This window comes from Chiloscyllium plagiosum, unplaced genomic scaffold (assembly GCF_037043375.1).
Source record: "Chiloscyllium plagiosum isolate Xiang-an unplaced genomic scaffold, Cpla_swu_hap1 HiC_scaffold_43, whole genome shotgun sequence".
NCBI classification, from domain to species: Eukaryota; Metazoa; Chordata; class Chondrichthyes; order Orectolobiformes; family Hemiscylliidae; genus Chiloscyllium; species Chiloscyllium plagiosum.
The window spans coordinates 20,541,696-20,560,876 of record NW_028270181.1 but is presented as its reverse complement, the minus strand read 5'-3'; the positions used below and the strand labels follow the sequence as shown (position 1 = coordinate 20,560,876).

Below are 19,181 nucleotides of genomic sequence, written 5' to 3'. Positions count from 1 at the left end.
AGAAAATCAATAACTTTTTAATTACAATTCTATTAATTGTAATGAGTTGCATAAACTGTAATAATTTGTGCAAAGCTGCTAATTGGAAGAAACTAAATAGAAATCAATCAGGCTGTTGAATCAAAAAATTCTCTATATATCACTCTGTTTTCAATTAAGAATGTGACATATTTCCTCAAATGTTCTTACAATGGATTTGACCTATCCCCATACACCATATCTCTGGTTTAATGCAGAGTAGAGAGTGAAAGTTAACAAAATTGACAAGTTTGTGCAGACTGACACCTCAATACACCAGTGACCAGGGAAGATAGCTGTCATTGGCAGTAATGATTGTAGAAGGTGGGAAAGGAAAATGGATGAGAAAGTTAAGGTCAAGGGTGATTTCAGTGAAGAATATGAATAAAGGGTAAGCTCAAGAAACCACGTGTTAGTGTTAAATGTCTTTAGTAGGGCTAAGATCTAAATACAGAATATGTTGCAATGTCAGTCAGTAGCTCATGATGTGGAGATGCCAGTGTTGTTTTGGGGTGGACAAAGTCAGAAGTCTCACGTCACCAGGTTATAGTCTCTGAGGGTTTATGTAATATCAGAAGCTTTCAAAGTGCTGCTACATTGTCAGATGTAGTGGAGGTAAGCACACAAAGACAGAGTAGAAAGGCAGTAGCTGAAAATGTAGCAAATGTGGATAGGTTTATATCTGGCCATAATGTCTCTTTTTCTTTGTTGAAATGACCTCAAAAGGACAAAAATGTTTGATCATTCCTGAGCTGAAGTTCTGCAAAGGAAAAGAAGGTTCCAACAAGTTCATTTTCAATGTTGAATCAGTTGGTGAGCAATTGAAGAAGAGACAAATGCTTAAGTCCAAACCTTTCCAGGTTATTCTATTGATTCCATTGCATAGGTAGATATTACATGTTTGTCTCCCTTAGCAAGTTTTGAGAAGATTTGTAGAAAGCAGGAAACATCAGCAGTGCTTCGTCCAGAGGCTCACTGAGGATGTTACTGAGTATGGTGATGAAACGTATGAAAATGAACCTTCCAACTTAGGGAGCAAATGTACATCCATTCTCTCCTTAGCTTTCACCTTGTTCTGTTCAATTTTAAACGCTGTTCATCTGTAATGAGCCATAATGAGGAAGTGTTCTATGCTGAAATATTGGCCATATTCTGTCAACTGGTGCTGTCTAAGCAGCAGCATGCTCCAATATATTCAATTGCATCACAGATTGACAATATTTGTCATCGTTTGTATCTTCTATCTCAAAATCTAAAATGCTCGCAAGATCTGTACTGTAGTATTGCTTAATAAGAATACAAGTGTTAAATTGCAGTGTCAAACTGTACAGGTCTTATTCACTGTTATGATGTTATAAAAAGAAATAACTGTATGTTTCTTTGCACAGGGAAGAAGCCCTTCTTTCACAACTTGGTATCTGAATGGATGAAGAATGAAGAAGCTCCAGAAATCTTAAGTACGAAGCCAAATATTTTAGATACCCAAAGGAGAGTAGAATTGAATGTGTGTGTGTCAATAAAAGAGATACTGGTGAGCAGCCCAGTATTATGGACCTTTTGGATAACTGGGGTACAAAAAAATCGAAGATCATGCAAGGACGTTCAAAATACGTGGATGGCTTTAGTGATACGTCGAGCGCTGGAAGCATTTTGGATGAGGCAGACAGAGAAGTGAGTAGGCTTACAGAGCGTGCTTTTAAGAGCTTGTGTGTGGCAGAGGAAGGCATCTGTAATGACGTGGATATTCCCAGCTCACCATCGGCTGTCAGTGTGAATCAGACAAGTGACCACCCAAGTTCAGTCAAGGGCAAGCATTCTACGAGCGAACTGAAAAACTGTAATAAGTCATCGAAGCTACTCCAGAAACAACCAAAAGAATTACCTGACACATTCCACGAATCAACAGTCCAGTGTCCTGTTGAAAAAAACGATGCCAAAGGTGGCTCACAAACTGGCTTCTCAGGCGAAACTATTGGCTCAGATCAGCAGCTGGGCAAACAAAGGTCAAAAGTTTCTTCTCTGATTGAAGCTTTTGATCAAAGTGATAATGATTTCACAGGAGATATCACGGTGAGTGCAAAACAAGTTACTGTGAGTGGACACTCTGAATTACCAGGGGACAGTGATATTAAGGACATTGCACAATGGGATTCTTCAGCTATTATCAACTTGCACAAAGAGAAATCTAACTTCTCTGCTGCTTGTCAAGAAAAATATTGGGCAAACAAGAAGCAAATTCCACCAGGGAAAGGCAACAAAACCAATATTTTGAGCTACATGAAAACTGCACAGTACAAAAAGCAAGGCCACATAACTGACGTGGCAATTCCTAATCATTCGAGTAAAAAGCTAGATAAAAGTTTATCTGAAATAGTCAGCAAAGTGAAGAAACCCGATTCAAAGAGCAACTTCCTTCACAGTGAGTGCAGTGCATTCAAATCATGGCACGATCACAGTAAGCTTCTATTTGAGGGGGATAATCATGTTGAGAAATTGACTGCTAACCTTCAGTCCAGAGCAGAGATGCAAAACCTCTGTGATGATAATACAGTCAGTTGTAGAAAGGTGTGTTCATTGGTGAAAGTGCAGTCCCCAAATGAAGTTAAAGTTAACACAATGCAGAGGCCGGTGAACTGTTCACCCAGTTGCAAGGATTCAGATTTTCATTCATTGCCATCTGAGTATAGTGTCAAAGCAAATGTAAAGCAACACAATAGTTTGCAGGTAATTGAACCCGAAAAGAATAGTGGTTGTGCAACAGAAAATGGGGATGAGGGAAAGCATTTTCAGCTGTGGAGAAGTTCAAGGAATCCACGATATAATAGGCAAACAGCTGCAGAGCTTGTGAGTGGAGATATTAGCTCCACAGAATGCTACCCTATAGCTGACCTTAAAGAGGCTCCAACACAGGCTGAACAAATCCCTCAAGAAGAGAGTCCCTCCTTCAGTATTTCAAAGCTTCTGACACCAAATATTGTCCACAATACAAATGAGATGGACAGGTCAACACAACAGCCAATTGTAGTGACACCTCCTGTCATTCAACTTTCTGTGACTCAGGGAGATGAAGCTAGAGGTGGTGCTGATTACCAATATCGTGAGAATTATAAATCCAAGGCTTCAAGCCTGCTTTATAACCTCAAAGATGTCAGAAAACGAGTAAAATCCACCTACTCTAATTCTGGTACACCTCAGAACCATTCTGAACAAAGCAAGAACAAGGATTATATTTTCCAAAACATACATCGAGCCAGTGAAAGAACATCTTCTGCACCTTTAAGACTAGGCATTAAGGAAAACCACATAGCTGACTCCATTGAACAGGAAAAACCTGATAAAATGCCTAATGCCAAAAATGTGACTACTCCTTCTGGGCATTTCAATAAAGCTACAGTTATCCATAAAGCTGAGCCAGACTCGTGGAAGAATGATGACTATCTCAATTTAAGGTCACCACAAACCGTTAGTGAAGCCAGAACGCAACCCAACTGGCGAACAAGAACTGCAAGGCCCCGTTCGGCAATGGTTACAACAGAAATTCATGCAGAGAGAAGCTTGGACAGAAAGCTTGCGGTTCAACTGAACAAGGTCAATGAGAAGAAGGAGACAAGATGTCCTTCCACAACCTTCCAGAAAACATCAGCATTGGCGAGAAAAAGCCCAGAGGAAGCAGAGGCGATGCCAGAAAAGGCAGATGAAATGAAAAGTAGATTCCATCACAGTAGAAAACTAGAGTGTTCCTCATTCAGCCACAGGAGCAGAACTGGCTGTCCAAAAGAAAATCATTTCAGAGAGCAAGGTGGTAAGTTGGCATTGCAAGCAGCAGGAGACATCTGTCGACCAATGTTGGAAGCGAATGTATCAAATAACTGGATATCTTCCCATTCTGCCAAAGAAGACAAAGGTACACAGGACATAAAATCACCAAACCAGTCCTATTTTGTCCTAGGTGATGATCGCTATCAAGACACAGAAAACATGACGGTTGATGTAGCGACTGAAAGGGGCACAGGTGGCAATGCCAAAAGGAACTTTTTGAATAGTTGGCCTGCAGCTGAGGAGGGCAAAGATACTGAAAAGAATGAGTTGCAATATTATGCACTCAGTGACACAGCATCCAATTCTGGGAGGAAAGCTGAGAATCAAAACTCACTTCTGGAGAATCAAGGTCACCTGCAAGAGAAAATGGCAAGAGATTTACCTGGGCATAGAACGAAAGATGGTAGTCCCTTGGATATGACGTGTGAAGAAAAATTCTACAACATTTTCTCAAAGCAAGAAATACAAGGGCGTACAAACTCACCGAGGTCTGGTTTCCTTAAAAACAAAGACAACATGGTGAAAACATCCTCAGTAAGTAAAGGGGTGAAGCCAGCTATCCCCACATCAGTTCCTGAGGGTGTAGAAGCCAATACCTTTAAGGAAACACCAAACATGTTCCTGTCAGAAGGAAACCCAGAGTGTGACAAACTTGAGATTTCTGCGGAAAGATCAGCAGCAGCATATCCTCGGCCAGAGTCAACATGTAGCATCGATTCAAAAACAGCGGGTAAGCCTCCCGTTGTTCCTCCAAAGTCTGAAAAAGCATTACGCCGAGCCAAAAAGCTGGCCACCCGACGAAAAAAGGCTGATGTCAAGCAGAAAACACAAAGCATCGACGACCCAGAAACCAGTGCAACTATATCCAATGTACCAGTGTCTCCCCCATGCGTCCCCATATCACCGACGCCCGTGGTTTGTTCTCCAGAACCAACACAGCCAATGGATTCATGTGTAATTCCAGCAGTACCCAACATCATGGCATTAAATAGCATGCAGCCCATTGCATCTGTACATTCATTTCCATTAAGCCAAAGAAAATTGCTTCAAGATCCTGAAACCGGCCAATATTTTTTTGTAGATATCCCAATTCATGTACAGGCAAAGACACTGTATGACCCAGAAACTGACAAATACTTCCAGGTGTCCATACCCTCAACAGGTCAAAATACATCACTAGATTATTTTAATAATTCATATGTGTTATATCCTGGATTTCTGTCTTTTCCTTTAACCTCAGTATCATCTATCAGGTCACCATCTCAAATGTCAGCACCTGCAATTCTCCTGGATGTACAAGACAAGAGGAAACCTTTACATGAATGGACAAACACTGAAATGGGGCGCACAGGGGTTCAGGGAAATGAGCCATATATTGAGACACTTTTTGATCCTCACACTGGATGCAGGGCAGATATTGAAGATGTGACTTGGTGCAATGCAATGAACAGTCAGTTGCAACCAGAAGGCCATAATTTGGACTTAATTGTAATGGGGGAGCTGGAGGATATTGCCGTAGAAAACAATTAGCAAAAGGTAACAAAGGCTGTGATAATACATGCTGAAGGAATCTCAGTCTTTTAAAGATTATGTTCCTGTCTGCAGAATAACTCAGAAATGACATCTCAAGTGATTCATACATGTTACTGCTTTGTAAGGTGGTTCATAACTATTCAAATGTTAAAGTAGATATGGCATCAGAAATTGGAAAATCAAATAAAGAAGCAAAAGGGAAATAAACAATGCATCATTTCTTAATGATAAAGAAAAAGAGTTAACAGTTGCAAAAATTAATGGGCTTTGAAGCTAGGATGACTAAAACATACAATATATTTTAAGTTTCAGAGAAACTATGCATTGTGTGATTTTTGTTCCCATTATTTTACCTTTCTCTCGATATATCTGTAATAGTGAACTTTCTTCAGAAAAGTTCTGAAGAGTTGTATTACACTTGAAATGGTGACTTTGATTCTCTCTCCACAAATGGTGCCAGATCTGCTGAGTTTCTCCAGCACTTTTTGTGTTTGTTCCAGAATCTGCAGTATTTTTGCTTTTATGTCTGTAACGTTGTTTTCCCCTGAAGGTTAAAACTCACAGTTTTGATAAACTGAGGATGGTCTTGGCTGAAGTAAGCATTGACTATTTTTTAACATTTGATTTAAGTTTATTAAAATAAGGAGTGCAATGTTGATCATAAAGTAGTCCTATGTTTTCTATTGCTAAAAATTGACAACATTTCATAAGTCTTGCACCAATATTCTATTCCCACATGAGAAAAGTGAGCGCCTTCTTCAAACCATACCTCCATGTATCCATTAAATCATTCCCAGTCAGAACACTTCTGAATACAGCTTAGCTTTGTCTCAACTGAAATGTGCATGTGCTTCTCCAATACTCTCTCGAAAGCTAACCTGTATAATTCCCTAAATGATAACCCTCCCAAGTTCCCAGCTCTTGCTTCATGTATCTCCACTATGCAATGATTAGACTAGATTAGATTCCCTACAGTGTGGAAACAGGTCCTTTGGCCCAACAAGTCCACACCGACCCTCCGAAGAGCAACCCACCCAGACCCATTCCCCTACATTCACCCGTGACTAATGCACCCAATACTACGGGCAATTTAACATGGCCAATTCACCTAACCTGCACATCTTTGGACTGTGGGAGGAAACCTGAGCACCCGGAGGAAACCTACACAGAACAGGGAGAAGGTGCAAACTCCACACAGGCAGTTGCCCGAGGTGGGAATTGAACCCGGATCCCTGGCGGCTGTGAGGCAGCAGTGCTAACCACTGAGCCAGCGTGTCCCCCTAAATGTGGTGAAACTTTATTCCATTAAGTTTTCAGGATACAATAGCACCAAAAATAATAATTAAGATTGTAATTTATCGGTTAATTTGTAATCTGAATGAAGAAAAGAAGTATATGAGATAGCAACTCCTTCCACCTCTGAAGGTGAAGGAGTTGGGTGCAGAATTAAGCGGACCTTGTGATAAGGAATTGGGCAGTAAATGACAGGGAAGTTTCAGGCTCAAGCTCTGAGCTGTGAGGTTACAAGGAACTTAGCTGATTCATCTCTTAATACCTTTGCTCTGAGAGGATCCATATACTTCCTGGAAATATGTTGGTGACTGAATAAAATCTCATTGTGGTTCAGTTGTCCACCAGCAACACAGATCTCAGCTGGGACTGTGGTGCACAGGTTGTAATTACATTGATTCGAAACAGAATAAGAGCCATCTCTATCTAGAAACGCCTGTTGCTCTTTGACAGACACTGAATGAGGGCTTACGTACATTTTATGCTTCATTGTAATTTTCTCCATAACTAATTAACTCACTGGCAGTTGAGCTTCAACAGCAACAGCTTTATGTCCCACCTTTAATATGCAATGTTACGTTTCGTTTCACATGTGCGTCATCAGAAAGAAAAATCAGCACTGATCTAGAAAACAGGTGGACAAAAGTTGAACCAAAAAGATTGGTTTTAAGGACCATGTTCCAGATGGAGAAAGAGCGTAGATTGATTTAGAATGGGAATATAAGAGTGTAGCACCTAACTGACTGAAAGCACAGCTACGAATTGTGAGACCGGAATTTGAAGAAAACCAGAATTCTCTGAGACGTTGTCAGACTTAAGGAGGTAACGGAGATATTGTGGGAGGAACCAGATGAATGCAAAGATAAGAATTTTAAATTGGATACATTACTGAATAAGAAGCCATGTAAGTCAATGCGCTCACGGGTGAACAGGTAAGATATGAAGAATGTTCACGTGGATTATGCACTAGAAAGATATTAGCTCCTGTGCAGCTACACACTTGAAAAGAAAAAGAGGTGATCATATTGAGGTCTATAAAGTCATGAGAGGTATTGATAAGGCAGATAGCCAATAGCTTTTCCCCATGGTTGGGGAGTCTAAAAGTACAAAGCACAGGTTTAAGGTGAGAGGGGAGAGATACAAAAGGATGCAAAGGACAAATTTTCACACAGAGGGTGGTGAGGGTCTGGAATGGGCTGCCAGACATCGTGATGGAGGTGTGTACAATTTCATAATTTAAGAAACATTTGGAGAGGTACATGAATGGATAGATTTGGAGGCATATAGACCAAATGTAGGCAAATGGGCCTAGTTTCACTGTGAAAGCTGGGCAGCATGGGCCAGTTTCCATGATGTAAATCTCTATGACTCTATCACCCTGCGTAATTTCAATTCTGTCAACAAAATTTAAAGATTTCAAATATTCTATTTGGGTTACTTCCCACTCTTTACTATTGCAGAAAGGAGATCAGTTTTGCTTGAAATGGGTTTTACTAACTTGTTGGAGTTTTCTTTTGAAGAGGTAACAGAAAAGGTCAATGAGGTTTTGTGTCACATGCTTGGACTTTCAAAAGGCATTCAATATAGATCCAAACAACAGATTTTTGAGAAAGTTGTTGCTTGTGAAATAAAAGTGAACTGTAGCATCAAGGAATAAGAAATTGATTGATTGTTAAGAAACAGAAAGAAATGGTCAATAGATACTTTTTAGGCCAGAGAAAAGTTTGTAGATGAGTTCCTCAGGTGTCAGTATTGGGATCCTAGCTTTTCCTGATATGTATTAATGATCTAGGTTTTGACAGAAGGGCACGTTTGTGGATTATATGAAACTCAGAAGTATTGGAAACTGAGAGAATAGCATTACAAAACCCTACAAGAACTAAAGAAGTTGGTGGAGTGGGCAGTATGGTAGCAGATGAGGTTCAATGCAGAGAAGATTGAATTGATGCATTTTGCTTGGAAGAAGATGGATAGACAATAGGAAACCAATACTTAAGAGGTGCAAGAGCAGAAGGACCAGGATGTGCATATGCATAGATCACTGAAGGTGGCAGGACAGGTGGAGAGAACAGTTAATGAACCAAACAGTATTCTCAACATTGTTAATAGAGATGTAGAGTACGAGAGTAAGGGATTTGTGCTGAATGTATACACGACATTTGTTAGAGCTCAGCTGGAGTATTGTGTACAGTTCGGTGTGCCTCATTATAGGAAGGATATAAATGCATTGGAGATAGTGCAGAAGAGTTTTACAAGAATGGTTCCAGGAATGAGAAACACCAGTCATGAGGATAAATTGGAGAGGTTGGGACTGCTCTATTTGGAGAGAAGGAAGCTCAGAGGAATTCTGATAGATGTTGTCAAAATTATGAGAGGACAGGACAGAGCAAAGAGAGAAAGAAACTGTTTTTATCCTAAAAGAATTAAGACTGAGAGGGCACAGATTTAGAGTGATTTACAAATGTTGCAAATGTGATGTGAGAAAAGTCTTTTTCAGAGGAGCGCTCGGGTCTGGATTACACAGCCTGGGAGTGTGATGAAAGCAGAGTCAACTGAGGCATTCAAGAGTTGATTGTTTAAATAGAGTCAATGTGGAAAGGGTTTGAAGAAAATGTGGAGAATGGCACGAATTCATGACACTTGTTGGGGAGCTGGTCGGCTCAGTTGTGATGCAAAGTAATGCCAACAGCGTGGGTCCAAATGCCACACCAGCTGAGGTTACCACGAGGGACTCTCTTTCTCAACCTCTCCCCTTGCCTGAAGCATGGTGACCCTCAGGTTAAACCACCACCAGCCCCCTCTCTCTCTCTCTCTCTCTCTCTTTCTATCAAGAGAGCAACCCTCTATCCGGTAGGAATATGGTGACTTTACCTTTGCCTTTAAATACATTATGGACTGAGTAGCTTTCTGAGGTGTATTACATCTGTGATTCAGTGATTCTGGTAAATGATTGAAATAATATGGTGCATGAAAGTTGCAAAGAATAATCAGTAATCAAGTATCAATCTGGACTTCAAAGGACATGGTGATTTCTCATATGTTCCTGTGAAAAGAAAATGTAAGACACCTTCTGTTGGCAAGATAAGCAATGCCGTTACTGAAATATCTTTTCACAAACACCAGTTATTGAATAGACTTCGGTGGTGCTGATCTCTGCCATTAGGGGTCATGCAGCAATGAGAATGTTACAGAAATAAAGCATTGTACAATGTTTACAGCACAGAAAGAGGCCATTCAACCTGTCATTACTATGCTGGCCCATTGAAAGAGCACTTCATCTAGTGACACTTCCTGCCTTTTGCTCATAGGCATGCAATTATTTTTCCTTTTCAGATACTGATCCAATCCCCTTTTGAAGGCCTCAATGATCCCAGTTGTGTAGTCCAAATCCTGACAACTCACTGCATGAAAGAGCAGATCCTCATGTCACCAATATGCCTTTGGCCAAATCTCTTAATTTAATGTCCAAATTCTCAATTCTTCCACAATAGAAGTAGTTTTTCCATATTCACTCTACCCTTATGACTCTGAGCACCTCAAACAAATTTCCCGACCTTTTTGTTTTCCAAGGAGACCAGATTTTCTGATCTTTCTACGTAACTAAATTTCCTCATCCCTGGAACAATTCTTATGAATCTTCTCTGCACCCTCTCTAATGCCTTCACATCCATCTTAAAATGTGGTGCCTAGAATTAGATGTAATATTCCAACTGAGGCCAAACAACTGTTGTATACAAATTTAACATCACCTGGAGTCATAGAGTCATACAGCACAGAAACAAACCCTTGGGCTCAACCTGTCCATGTTGACCATAATCCCAAACTAATCAGTCCCATCCACTTGGGCTTGGTCCACATCACTCCAAACCTTTCCTATTCATGTGATTATTCAAATGTCTTTTAAACACTGGAACTGCACCTGCATCCAACATTTTCTCTGGTATTTCATTCTGTTCATGAGCCACTCACTGTGTAAAAAAAAGGTCCCTCTTGTCTTTTTTAAATCTTTATCCTTTTATCTTAAAATTGCCCTCCAGTCTTGAAATTCCAAGGACAAAACACCTTCAATTCTCCTTTTCTATTGATCTATGGTTTTACAAACCTCTTAAGGTCAGCCCTCAAATTCCAACACTCCAGTGAAAAGTGTCCTAGCCTATCCTAGCCTCTTCTTATACCTCAAACCATCCATTTCTGGCAATACCCTGGTAAATCTTTTCAGACTGCTCTCCAGTTTAATATCTTTCCTATAACAGAACTGAACATGGCACGCCAGAAGAGGCCTCACCAATGTCCTGCACAACCCCAACTCCTGTATTTAAAGGTCTGAGCTGAATATCTTTGCTTTTATACTTTATGCCCCTTACTGATGAATCTGACTATTATCAACCAGTCTCTCAAACTGTTCTATCATCTTCAAAGACTTATGCACAAACCCAGGTTTGCTTCTCTAATCAGTTTAGAATTGTACACGCTGTTTTATATTGTCTCTCCACAACTTTCATACAAAAATGAACCATTTAAACTTTAAATCTCATCTTCCACATTTTTGCCTATTTCAACAACCTGCCTATGCCCTTTTGAATTTCTTCTTTATCTTCCTCACGGCTCATGATACCTTCAAGTTTCATATCATCTACAAATTCTTAAATTGCACCAATAACACCGGGAAATAGCTCTTTGATATGTGTCAGGAATAGCAGAGGTCTGACCACCAGTTCCTGGGAAGCTCCCAGATAAAATTTCTTCCAGCCTGAAAAGACAACTTTGGACCACGATACCCAGTTTCCTGATACTCAGCCACTTTCATATCCATAGAATATCCTTTTATTCTATAAAATCTAACTTTGCTAATAAGTCAGCGTGTGGCATACCTTTTCAAAATGCCTTTTGAAAGTCCACGTCCTGCACAATAATAACATTATCGACCCCTCTATTACTTCATTAAAAATTTCAAACAAGTTAAACACAATGTTTTCTTAACAAATCCAAACTGGCTTTCCTTAACAAAAACTCGCATTTGCCAATGTGATTATTACATTTGTGTCAACTTATAGTTTCTAAAAACCGCCTCACCAGATTTGGTAAAGTCTTGGCAAAGACAGATACAAGGTCTTCCTGATGAGGAGCTTATGCTCGAACATTGACTCTCCTGCTCCTCGGATGCTGCCCGACCTACTGTGCTTTTCCAGAACCATACTCTCGACTCTGATCTCCAGCATTTGCAGTCCTCACTTTCTCCCAGATACAAAGTATGGTAAGACTGACATATTGGATCAACTGGGCTTGTGCTCATTGTAATTTAAAAGAATGATGAGCTCTGTTTCTGTGTGAGTTTCCTCCGGGTGCTCCAGTTTCCTCCCACTGTCGAAAGAACAGGTTAGGTGAGTTGGTCATGCTAAATTGCTCATAGTGTTCAGGGAAGTGTAGGTTAGGTGCATTAGTCAGGGGAAAATAGAGCAATAGGATAGGGAAATGGGTCTGGATGGGTTACTCTTCAGAGGGTAGTGTGGACTTGTTGGGTCTAAGAGCCTGTTTCCACACTGTAGGGATTCTATGATTCTATGAAAATCCTGATGGAACTGGATAGGCTAGATATGGGAATAGAGTTCCCAAATTTGAGGAAGTTCAGACTCAGAAGTCACAGTCTAACAATAAGGATAAGCCATTCAGGACTGAGGTGAGGAATAATTTCTCGACTTGGATAATTGTGAACCTGTAGAATTCTCTTCCTCAGGAAGCTGTTGGGGCCAGTTCATTAGATATATTCAAGAGGTGAATGTGGCCCTTGTGGCTAAAGGGATCAAGGGGTATGGAGACAAAGCAGGAATGGGATACTAAGAGTGCACGATCAGCCATGATCATATTGAATGGTGGTGCAGGCTTGAAGACCTACTCCTGCACCTAATTTCTACATTTCTATGTATCACAGCCAATCAACATCACCCCTCTGCTTCCTATTCCCCACCATGAGTTTTAGTCTGTAATCAGTTCCAACCTTCGTCTGATTACCTTTTTATTATTTATATGATGGATTTTGTAATATTAGTTTCTAATCTCGTCTCATTCTCTCTCTTTCCTTCTGGTATTTGTTTAGCGGATAGTGCCAAGATTCTCGAACTGCACCCATCCGGGCAAGTGGGAAGTATTCTATTCACACTCCTGACTTGTGCCTTATAGATAGTGCACATGATTTGGGAATTCAGGAAATGTGTTCCTCACTGCAGCATTCCTAACATCTGCCCTGCTCTTGTAGCTACTTTATTTATATGGCTAGTCGAGTTCAGTTTCTGGTCAATGGTGACCTCCAGGATGTTGATGGTAGTGACATTGAATGTCAAGGGCCAGTGGTTAGACTCAGTCTTGTTGGAAGTGGAAATTGATTGGCATTTGCATGGCATGAATGTTGTTTGCCACTTGTCAACACAAATCTGGATATTGGCCAGTTCTTGCTGCATTTGGACATGGACTGTTTCAGTCTCTGAGGAGTCACAAATGGTACTGAAGACTATGCATTCACCAGTGAACGTCTGCATGTCTGACCTTATGATGGCAGGAGGGTCACTGGTGAAGCAGCTGGCGATGATCAGGCCTAGGACACTACCCTGAGGAACTCTTGCAGAGATACCCTGGAGCTGAGATGGTTGACTTCCAATAACCACAACCATCTTCCTATGTGCCAGGTAGGACTCAAACCTTTCTTTGAAAAAAAAGACTGAATATTAAATATTTCTGTAAAAAAGGTGTTCAGAAATGAAAGGATGGGGAATTGGAAATGAGCTTTACACCATTAAAATAAATATGGTTGATTTCAGGCTCGATTTTCAGAAGACGTAAATGTAGGTGCCACAGGGGAGATACTGAAAGAACGTTGTCTGTGCTTAGAAAACATAACGAGAACAGTCTCAGAATAAAGTAAGAATTGCCAAACACAGAAAATGCTGAAAGCAAACACAGAAAGTACAGGAAAACCTCTGCAGGTTCAGTACTATCAATGGAAAGAGAATGAGAAATTTAATGTCCATCATCACTCTTCTTCAGAATTTGTTCCGAATAAGGAATCTCAATCATTTAGGACTAAGATGAAGAGAAATTCACTTCAGTCAGAACTTTATGACTTTTTGAAATTTCTATCAAAGAGGGGTTGTGAATGTTGCATTACTGAATGTATTTAAAGGGGAGATGGACAAATTTATAATCTCTCAGGGATTCGAGAGATATGGAAAGTGGGTAGACAAGTGAGGCAGAAAAGTGTATTGTCTAGGGGAGAAGGGCAAAGGATCATATGATCTACTCCGACAGCTATTTCTTAAAAGAAATTCATCATAGTTCAGCCATGCAACATTAGAGAGGAAATCATTGCTTGACAACACAGATGGATGGGGAGAAGTTGAAACTTTATCAGATGGGATGGATATGGATAGTGAATTTTCCAAAGATTGGTGTTATGGACCAAGCCAGACCCCCTCAAAACATTTCAAGAAAGTCACCCAGACCCTAACTTTGCTTGTTGTTTTAAAGCAGGTGTATTGTGGATATTCCAGGAGAGATGCAGCTGGTCAGACCACTTAGTTTTAAACAAAACAGAATTTATTTACAAGATTGCTGAATGAAACACAAACAAAAGAAACAGGATACTGAATAACTTAACATACCTGAAAACCCAACAGATTATCCCAACCTAATGATGCTGTTCCAAATACTTGCAACAATCTCCGTAAACACCCCTTGGCACAAAAGGTAAAATTAAACACAGAGTCTTACAGGAGAGAGAGAGAGATGGCAACATGGCACACCCTCTTGGATCAGCAGCCTCAAACTGAACTGACTGCTTTCAGTGGACAGCCAGACTGCGAAAGCCAAACGAGAGAAAATCTGAGAACTGGTCGCTCCTTTTCATTGTACAAGTTTTTTTTAAACTTGAAAGCATTCTCAAGTTGATCAACCCCAAACATTTCAGAGACTGTGTCTTTACAATCTCCTGAAAAAAAAACTAAGGACAGCCTATCCTTGTTAGAGGAGCAACATCATTACATTGGGCTGAAACTTCTTTTATTTTGTATTGTTAGAAAAGATTTGGATCAAGGCACAGAAATGCAGGATGGGTTGATGGTGGGAGGCATGACAAACTGTGTGGAAGAATGCAAACATTTACTTAACATCAAGGATTAATTTAGTGAGTGGTGGCTCACTCCTTTGGAAAAAGAAAGTGAAATATCTACGTAAAGATATTTAATAGTTTGGAACAACAGAGATATAAACACCAGAGTCTGAGATCATTACGAAATTGACAAAATGAGATTTCAGGTGTAGGCAAGGGAGTGTTTGAATTTGTACAAGATTGGTCCATCAACAGCTTAAAGATATAAGCATTAAGTTAATTAGAAGGCAAAGGGAGAACTGAGGTACTTGCATCTAGACCAGTTCTATTCCTTATGCCATTGAAGTTGGCTTTCCCCCACTTAATTACTCTTGCTCTAGAGTGTACTTTATCTTTTTCCATAGCCAAGCTAAATCTTATTATGCAATGATCAGTGTTCCCATAATGATGCTATTCACTTGCTAAACCCACTTCCAAGAATTAGGTCAAGCAAGTTCTCCTTTCTCATTGAAGTGGAAACAAACTGCTGTAGAAAATTCTCCTGTTTATATTCTATTAACTCCTGGCCCTCCTCTGTACTTTACACTCGTAATCACCCAGTCCTGCAAGGTCCTTAAACTCAGCAAAAACCACCTGAATCATCAAGATCTCTCTACCTCCCTCTCCTTTAATAAGGTGCCTTTAAAATCCAGCCCTCTCAACAAGCTTGGGGCCATCTGTCTCAAAAACTCTTCCTGAAAATTTTGTTCAATAGCAATTCTGTGAAGTGTTTTAGGATGTTTAACTAAGTCTAGGCAAATTGTTAGTGCTGTCTTCTGAGAAGTCTCATATTAAATACAATTGTGTCAAACATTTCAGCACACATGCCCTTTGATCATTCTTAATCCATTCCTTCAATGGACTCCCTTTCTAACCAAGAACAGTTAGTATGTTTGCATAATTGTGCAAGGGCTGTGTGTAAGGGAGAGAAGAAAGTGGACTTAAGGCTGGCAATGAGAGCAATCAAAGGGGAAAGAATTAGCAGTGCGATGATAGAGGTTGCACATCTCAGTGGGTAGCAACAGGGCTACGAAGAAAGAGGAGATTGAAGGGCAGGTGAGCAGTGAAGATGTGAGGATTGCCTAAGTGGTTTGGAGTAATATGAAGAACTGCCATGGTGGCTGACAAACAGTTGATTGCCCCCACAGTAAGTCAGTGCACCTACAGTGAGCAACAGCTAATCTGAAACCGGGACATGAGCCAATATGCATACAGTCAATCACTATACCAGTCCTCCAGCATCATAGAAAACATTTATCACCTCCATTAACACCAGAGTAGACCACTGCATCTGGCATGAGGTGTTATAAAAATCAATCAAAAACTTGACAGTACATTTGTCACCAACAGGAGTGCTTAGATCAGTAATTTTGCTCAGATCAATGTGTTTATTAAACATTAAAATACTTTCTGAATAAGAATTGCATTAGGTGATATACACCAATGTAGCTTAGTTCCTTCGATTCTTGGTCCCGTTCCTTCACACCAGTTGTGATTTCTTTGGACATTGTAGATGCACATGAATAAATGTAAACAGAGTTCAATTTTAGTTGTTTGGTAAGAAAGGTACTCAAGCACTGTTAAGAATCGGCTAACAACACAGCATGGTTAAAGGGATCAGTTTATGTGTTGGTTTATATCTACACTTTCAGAAGATGTAAATTTAGGTGCCACAGGAGTGATGCTGAAAGGTTGTTGCCCATCCCTGGGAGACCTAGAACGTAGGAGAACAGCCTCAGAATAAGGAAATAAATACCAAACACTGCATATGCTGAAAACAAACATAAAGTTCTCTAAAAGCTTTGACGGCATGGCAGCCGCTATGGAAAGAGAATGGGCATTATGTTTTAGGGTTGAACTTGACTCTTCTTCTGAATAAATGTTCTCATTCATTTAGGGCTGAGATGAGGAAAAGATTACTTCACCCAGAGGTTTGGGAAAGTTTGGAATTCTGTACCCAAGGGAATTATGAATTGTTCATCACTGAATATATTTAAAGGTGAGATGGGCACATTTACGTCCATTCAAAGCTTAAAGATGTAAACATTAAGTGAATTAGAAAAGTAGGCAATGAAAAGTAGTCACTTTCAAAATCAATTCAGCATTTGGTTACGTATCGGACAATGTAGTCCAGAAAGACTTGGGTTATGGGTGAGTTAAACAGAAACCCTTTCAGCGACACAGATAAAAACTGGTACGATTGTTCCAATTCCATTCACTGCAGCCTCACTTCATCACCAGTTGGGTTCCTTCGGGTACGTTCTCAGATGTTAGTTCACCAATGGTCTAAACAAACTCAGGAGTGGAACTGTTTTGTGATTGCACATTATTCACCCCCATTCACAGTCTTCCAATAAGACAATTTAATTTAGATCCTCTCAAACCAAAATTGTGTCAATACTTGAGGGTCACCATTTGCATTAGATTTGTCTTTATTCAATTTACTGAAAATCTTAGATATTTTCATTATATACAAATATAGAACCTTAATGGATTACTTTCTGTTATTGGTATTCCCAGCAATGAGCTCACTCTTCTCTGTGGATAATTGCATAATAATTCATTAAATATGGCATTATTGATAACAAGACAAGTGTATTATTTACAGTATGCATGAATGACTTGCATGAGGCAAGTTAGTATTATTGCCAAGTTTGCATAAAAACATTTGGGCAGGCAAGTGGTTGTCGCAAAGAGCCTACAGTGGGTGGTAAACAAATTAAGTAAGGGGTCAAACGTTTGGCAGATGGAGTACAATGTTAGGAAAATGTAAGTTTATGCACTTTCACAGGAAGAATATAAAGGGCCTGAACCTTACTTAAATGGAGAAAGGGGATGGAGTCTAAAAGTAGAAAAAGTTTGCTAAAACTGTACAGAACAGAAGTGAGATCACAGCTGGAATACTGTGAGCAACTTTGTGCCCCTTATCTAAATAAAGGTCTGCTTGCATTGGAGGCAGTCCAGAGAAGGTTTGCTAGGCTACAACCAGGTATGGAAGGACTGTCCTATGAGGAGAGATTGAGTAGATTGGGCCAGTACTCCATTGGAATAGAAGAATGAGAGGTGACCTTATTGAAACCTGCAAGATTCTTAGAGGGTTTGACAGGGTTGAAGTGAAAAGATTGTTTCCCGTTGCAGAGGGCATAACCTCAGAATAAAGAACCACACATTTAACACAGAGAGGAGGAATTTCTTCTCTCAGAGGGTCTTGAATCTGTGGAATTCTTTATCTCAGAGGGCTACTGAGAGTGGGTATATTCAAGGCTGAAATAGACAGATTTTTAACAACAAGGGAAATGGGAATAAGTCACGAAAGTGGAGTTCAGCTTTCATCTCATTGAATGGCAGATCAGACTCAATAGCCTGAATGGACGACTTCTATTCCTATACCTTATGGACTTATGAATATAAAATCGAAAGAGAAATTAAAGACTCCTTTTGGAAAGCATCCCCAATTATTATTCTGAGGACTAAACGCAGTTGAAGCTGAAGATTGTGGGGTCAAGTCCACAATAGGAGTTGAGCACAAGTCTAGGCTGACACTGAGTGGAATGTTTGTGTTTTGCTCGTGTGAATTAAGAATGGATGACCACAACCTAATCATATACCATCAGTCTGGATCATGCTGTCTGCCTGGAATCCAAACAATGGAAGTGGAGCAATGCAATAAAAGTGCAGCTGATAAAAGGCACCTCATTGTTTTGACGTTCAGAAGATGCTGAACAGGAAGAGACAATATGGCCTTCAACACTGTAAATGTGCAACTATTCCTTAAAGGCTCTCTCAAGAAAGTTTGTTATGTTTGGTTTCCAGGTGAGTTATTTGGACAGTACAACTGGTCAGGGCAGAGTCCCATGTTGAGAGATCCTGGGAGAAGATAAGAGAGAAGTTTGATATCTTCAGAATAACAGCCCCTAAGAGATTTTCCTAGCAATCACCTACACAGAAAGTCAAGAACAAGATGTTTCCTTTTCACCAGTTGTAACACAACTAAAATCTCACAACACTTTTCAACTCCTCAAGCATGTCCACAAAGTGTAAGAAAATTGAAGCATTAAATGGGAACTTTTATATCACAAACATAGGTCCACATGGCAAGCTTCAACAAAGCACAACTGCCTGATATTCAGGATGGCCAAGATAGGCACGTTAGTGTTAATTTTCCAAACCTCCAACATGTCAAAACAGGACCTACACTTGGGTGACACTCAACAGAGAGAAAGCAGAACTGAATACAAGGAAATTTCTAAAGTATATTTGAAGAGGTTGCTCTGTGTCTCTTATGCTTTGAAACCGAGAGAGATTAGGGAAGGGTAATTATCTATAGTATTTAGCATGCGTGATAGGAAGTGAATCTTGTCCACAAAGAGAAAGATCCAATGTG

General features: G+C 40.0%; 1 protein-coding gene across 5 annotated transcripts in view; it reads left to right on the top strand.

Annotated features, from left to right (window-relative positions):
* cunh10orf71 (chromosome unknown C10orf71 homolog) overlaps positions 1–6,035 on the top strand; it is a 98,591-nt gene extending 92,556 nt beyond the window's left edge. For all 5 annotated transcript variants that reach the window (XM_087982424.1, XM_043678837.2, XM_043678836.2 and 2 more), the window contains one exon: positions 1,407–6,035. In XM_087982424.1, coding sequence (XP_087838550.1) covers positions 1,567–5,367 — 3,801 coding nt within the window. In that variant the 5' untranslated portion in view covers positions 1,407–1,566 and the 3' untranslated portion in view covers positions 5,368–6,035. The remainder of the gene's footprint in view (positions 1–1,406) is intronic.
* Positions 6,036–19,181: the final 13,146 nt, after the last annotated feature.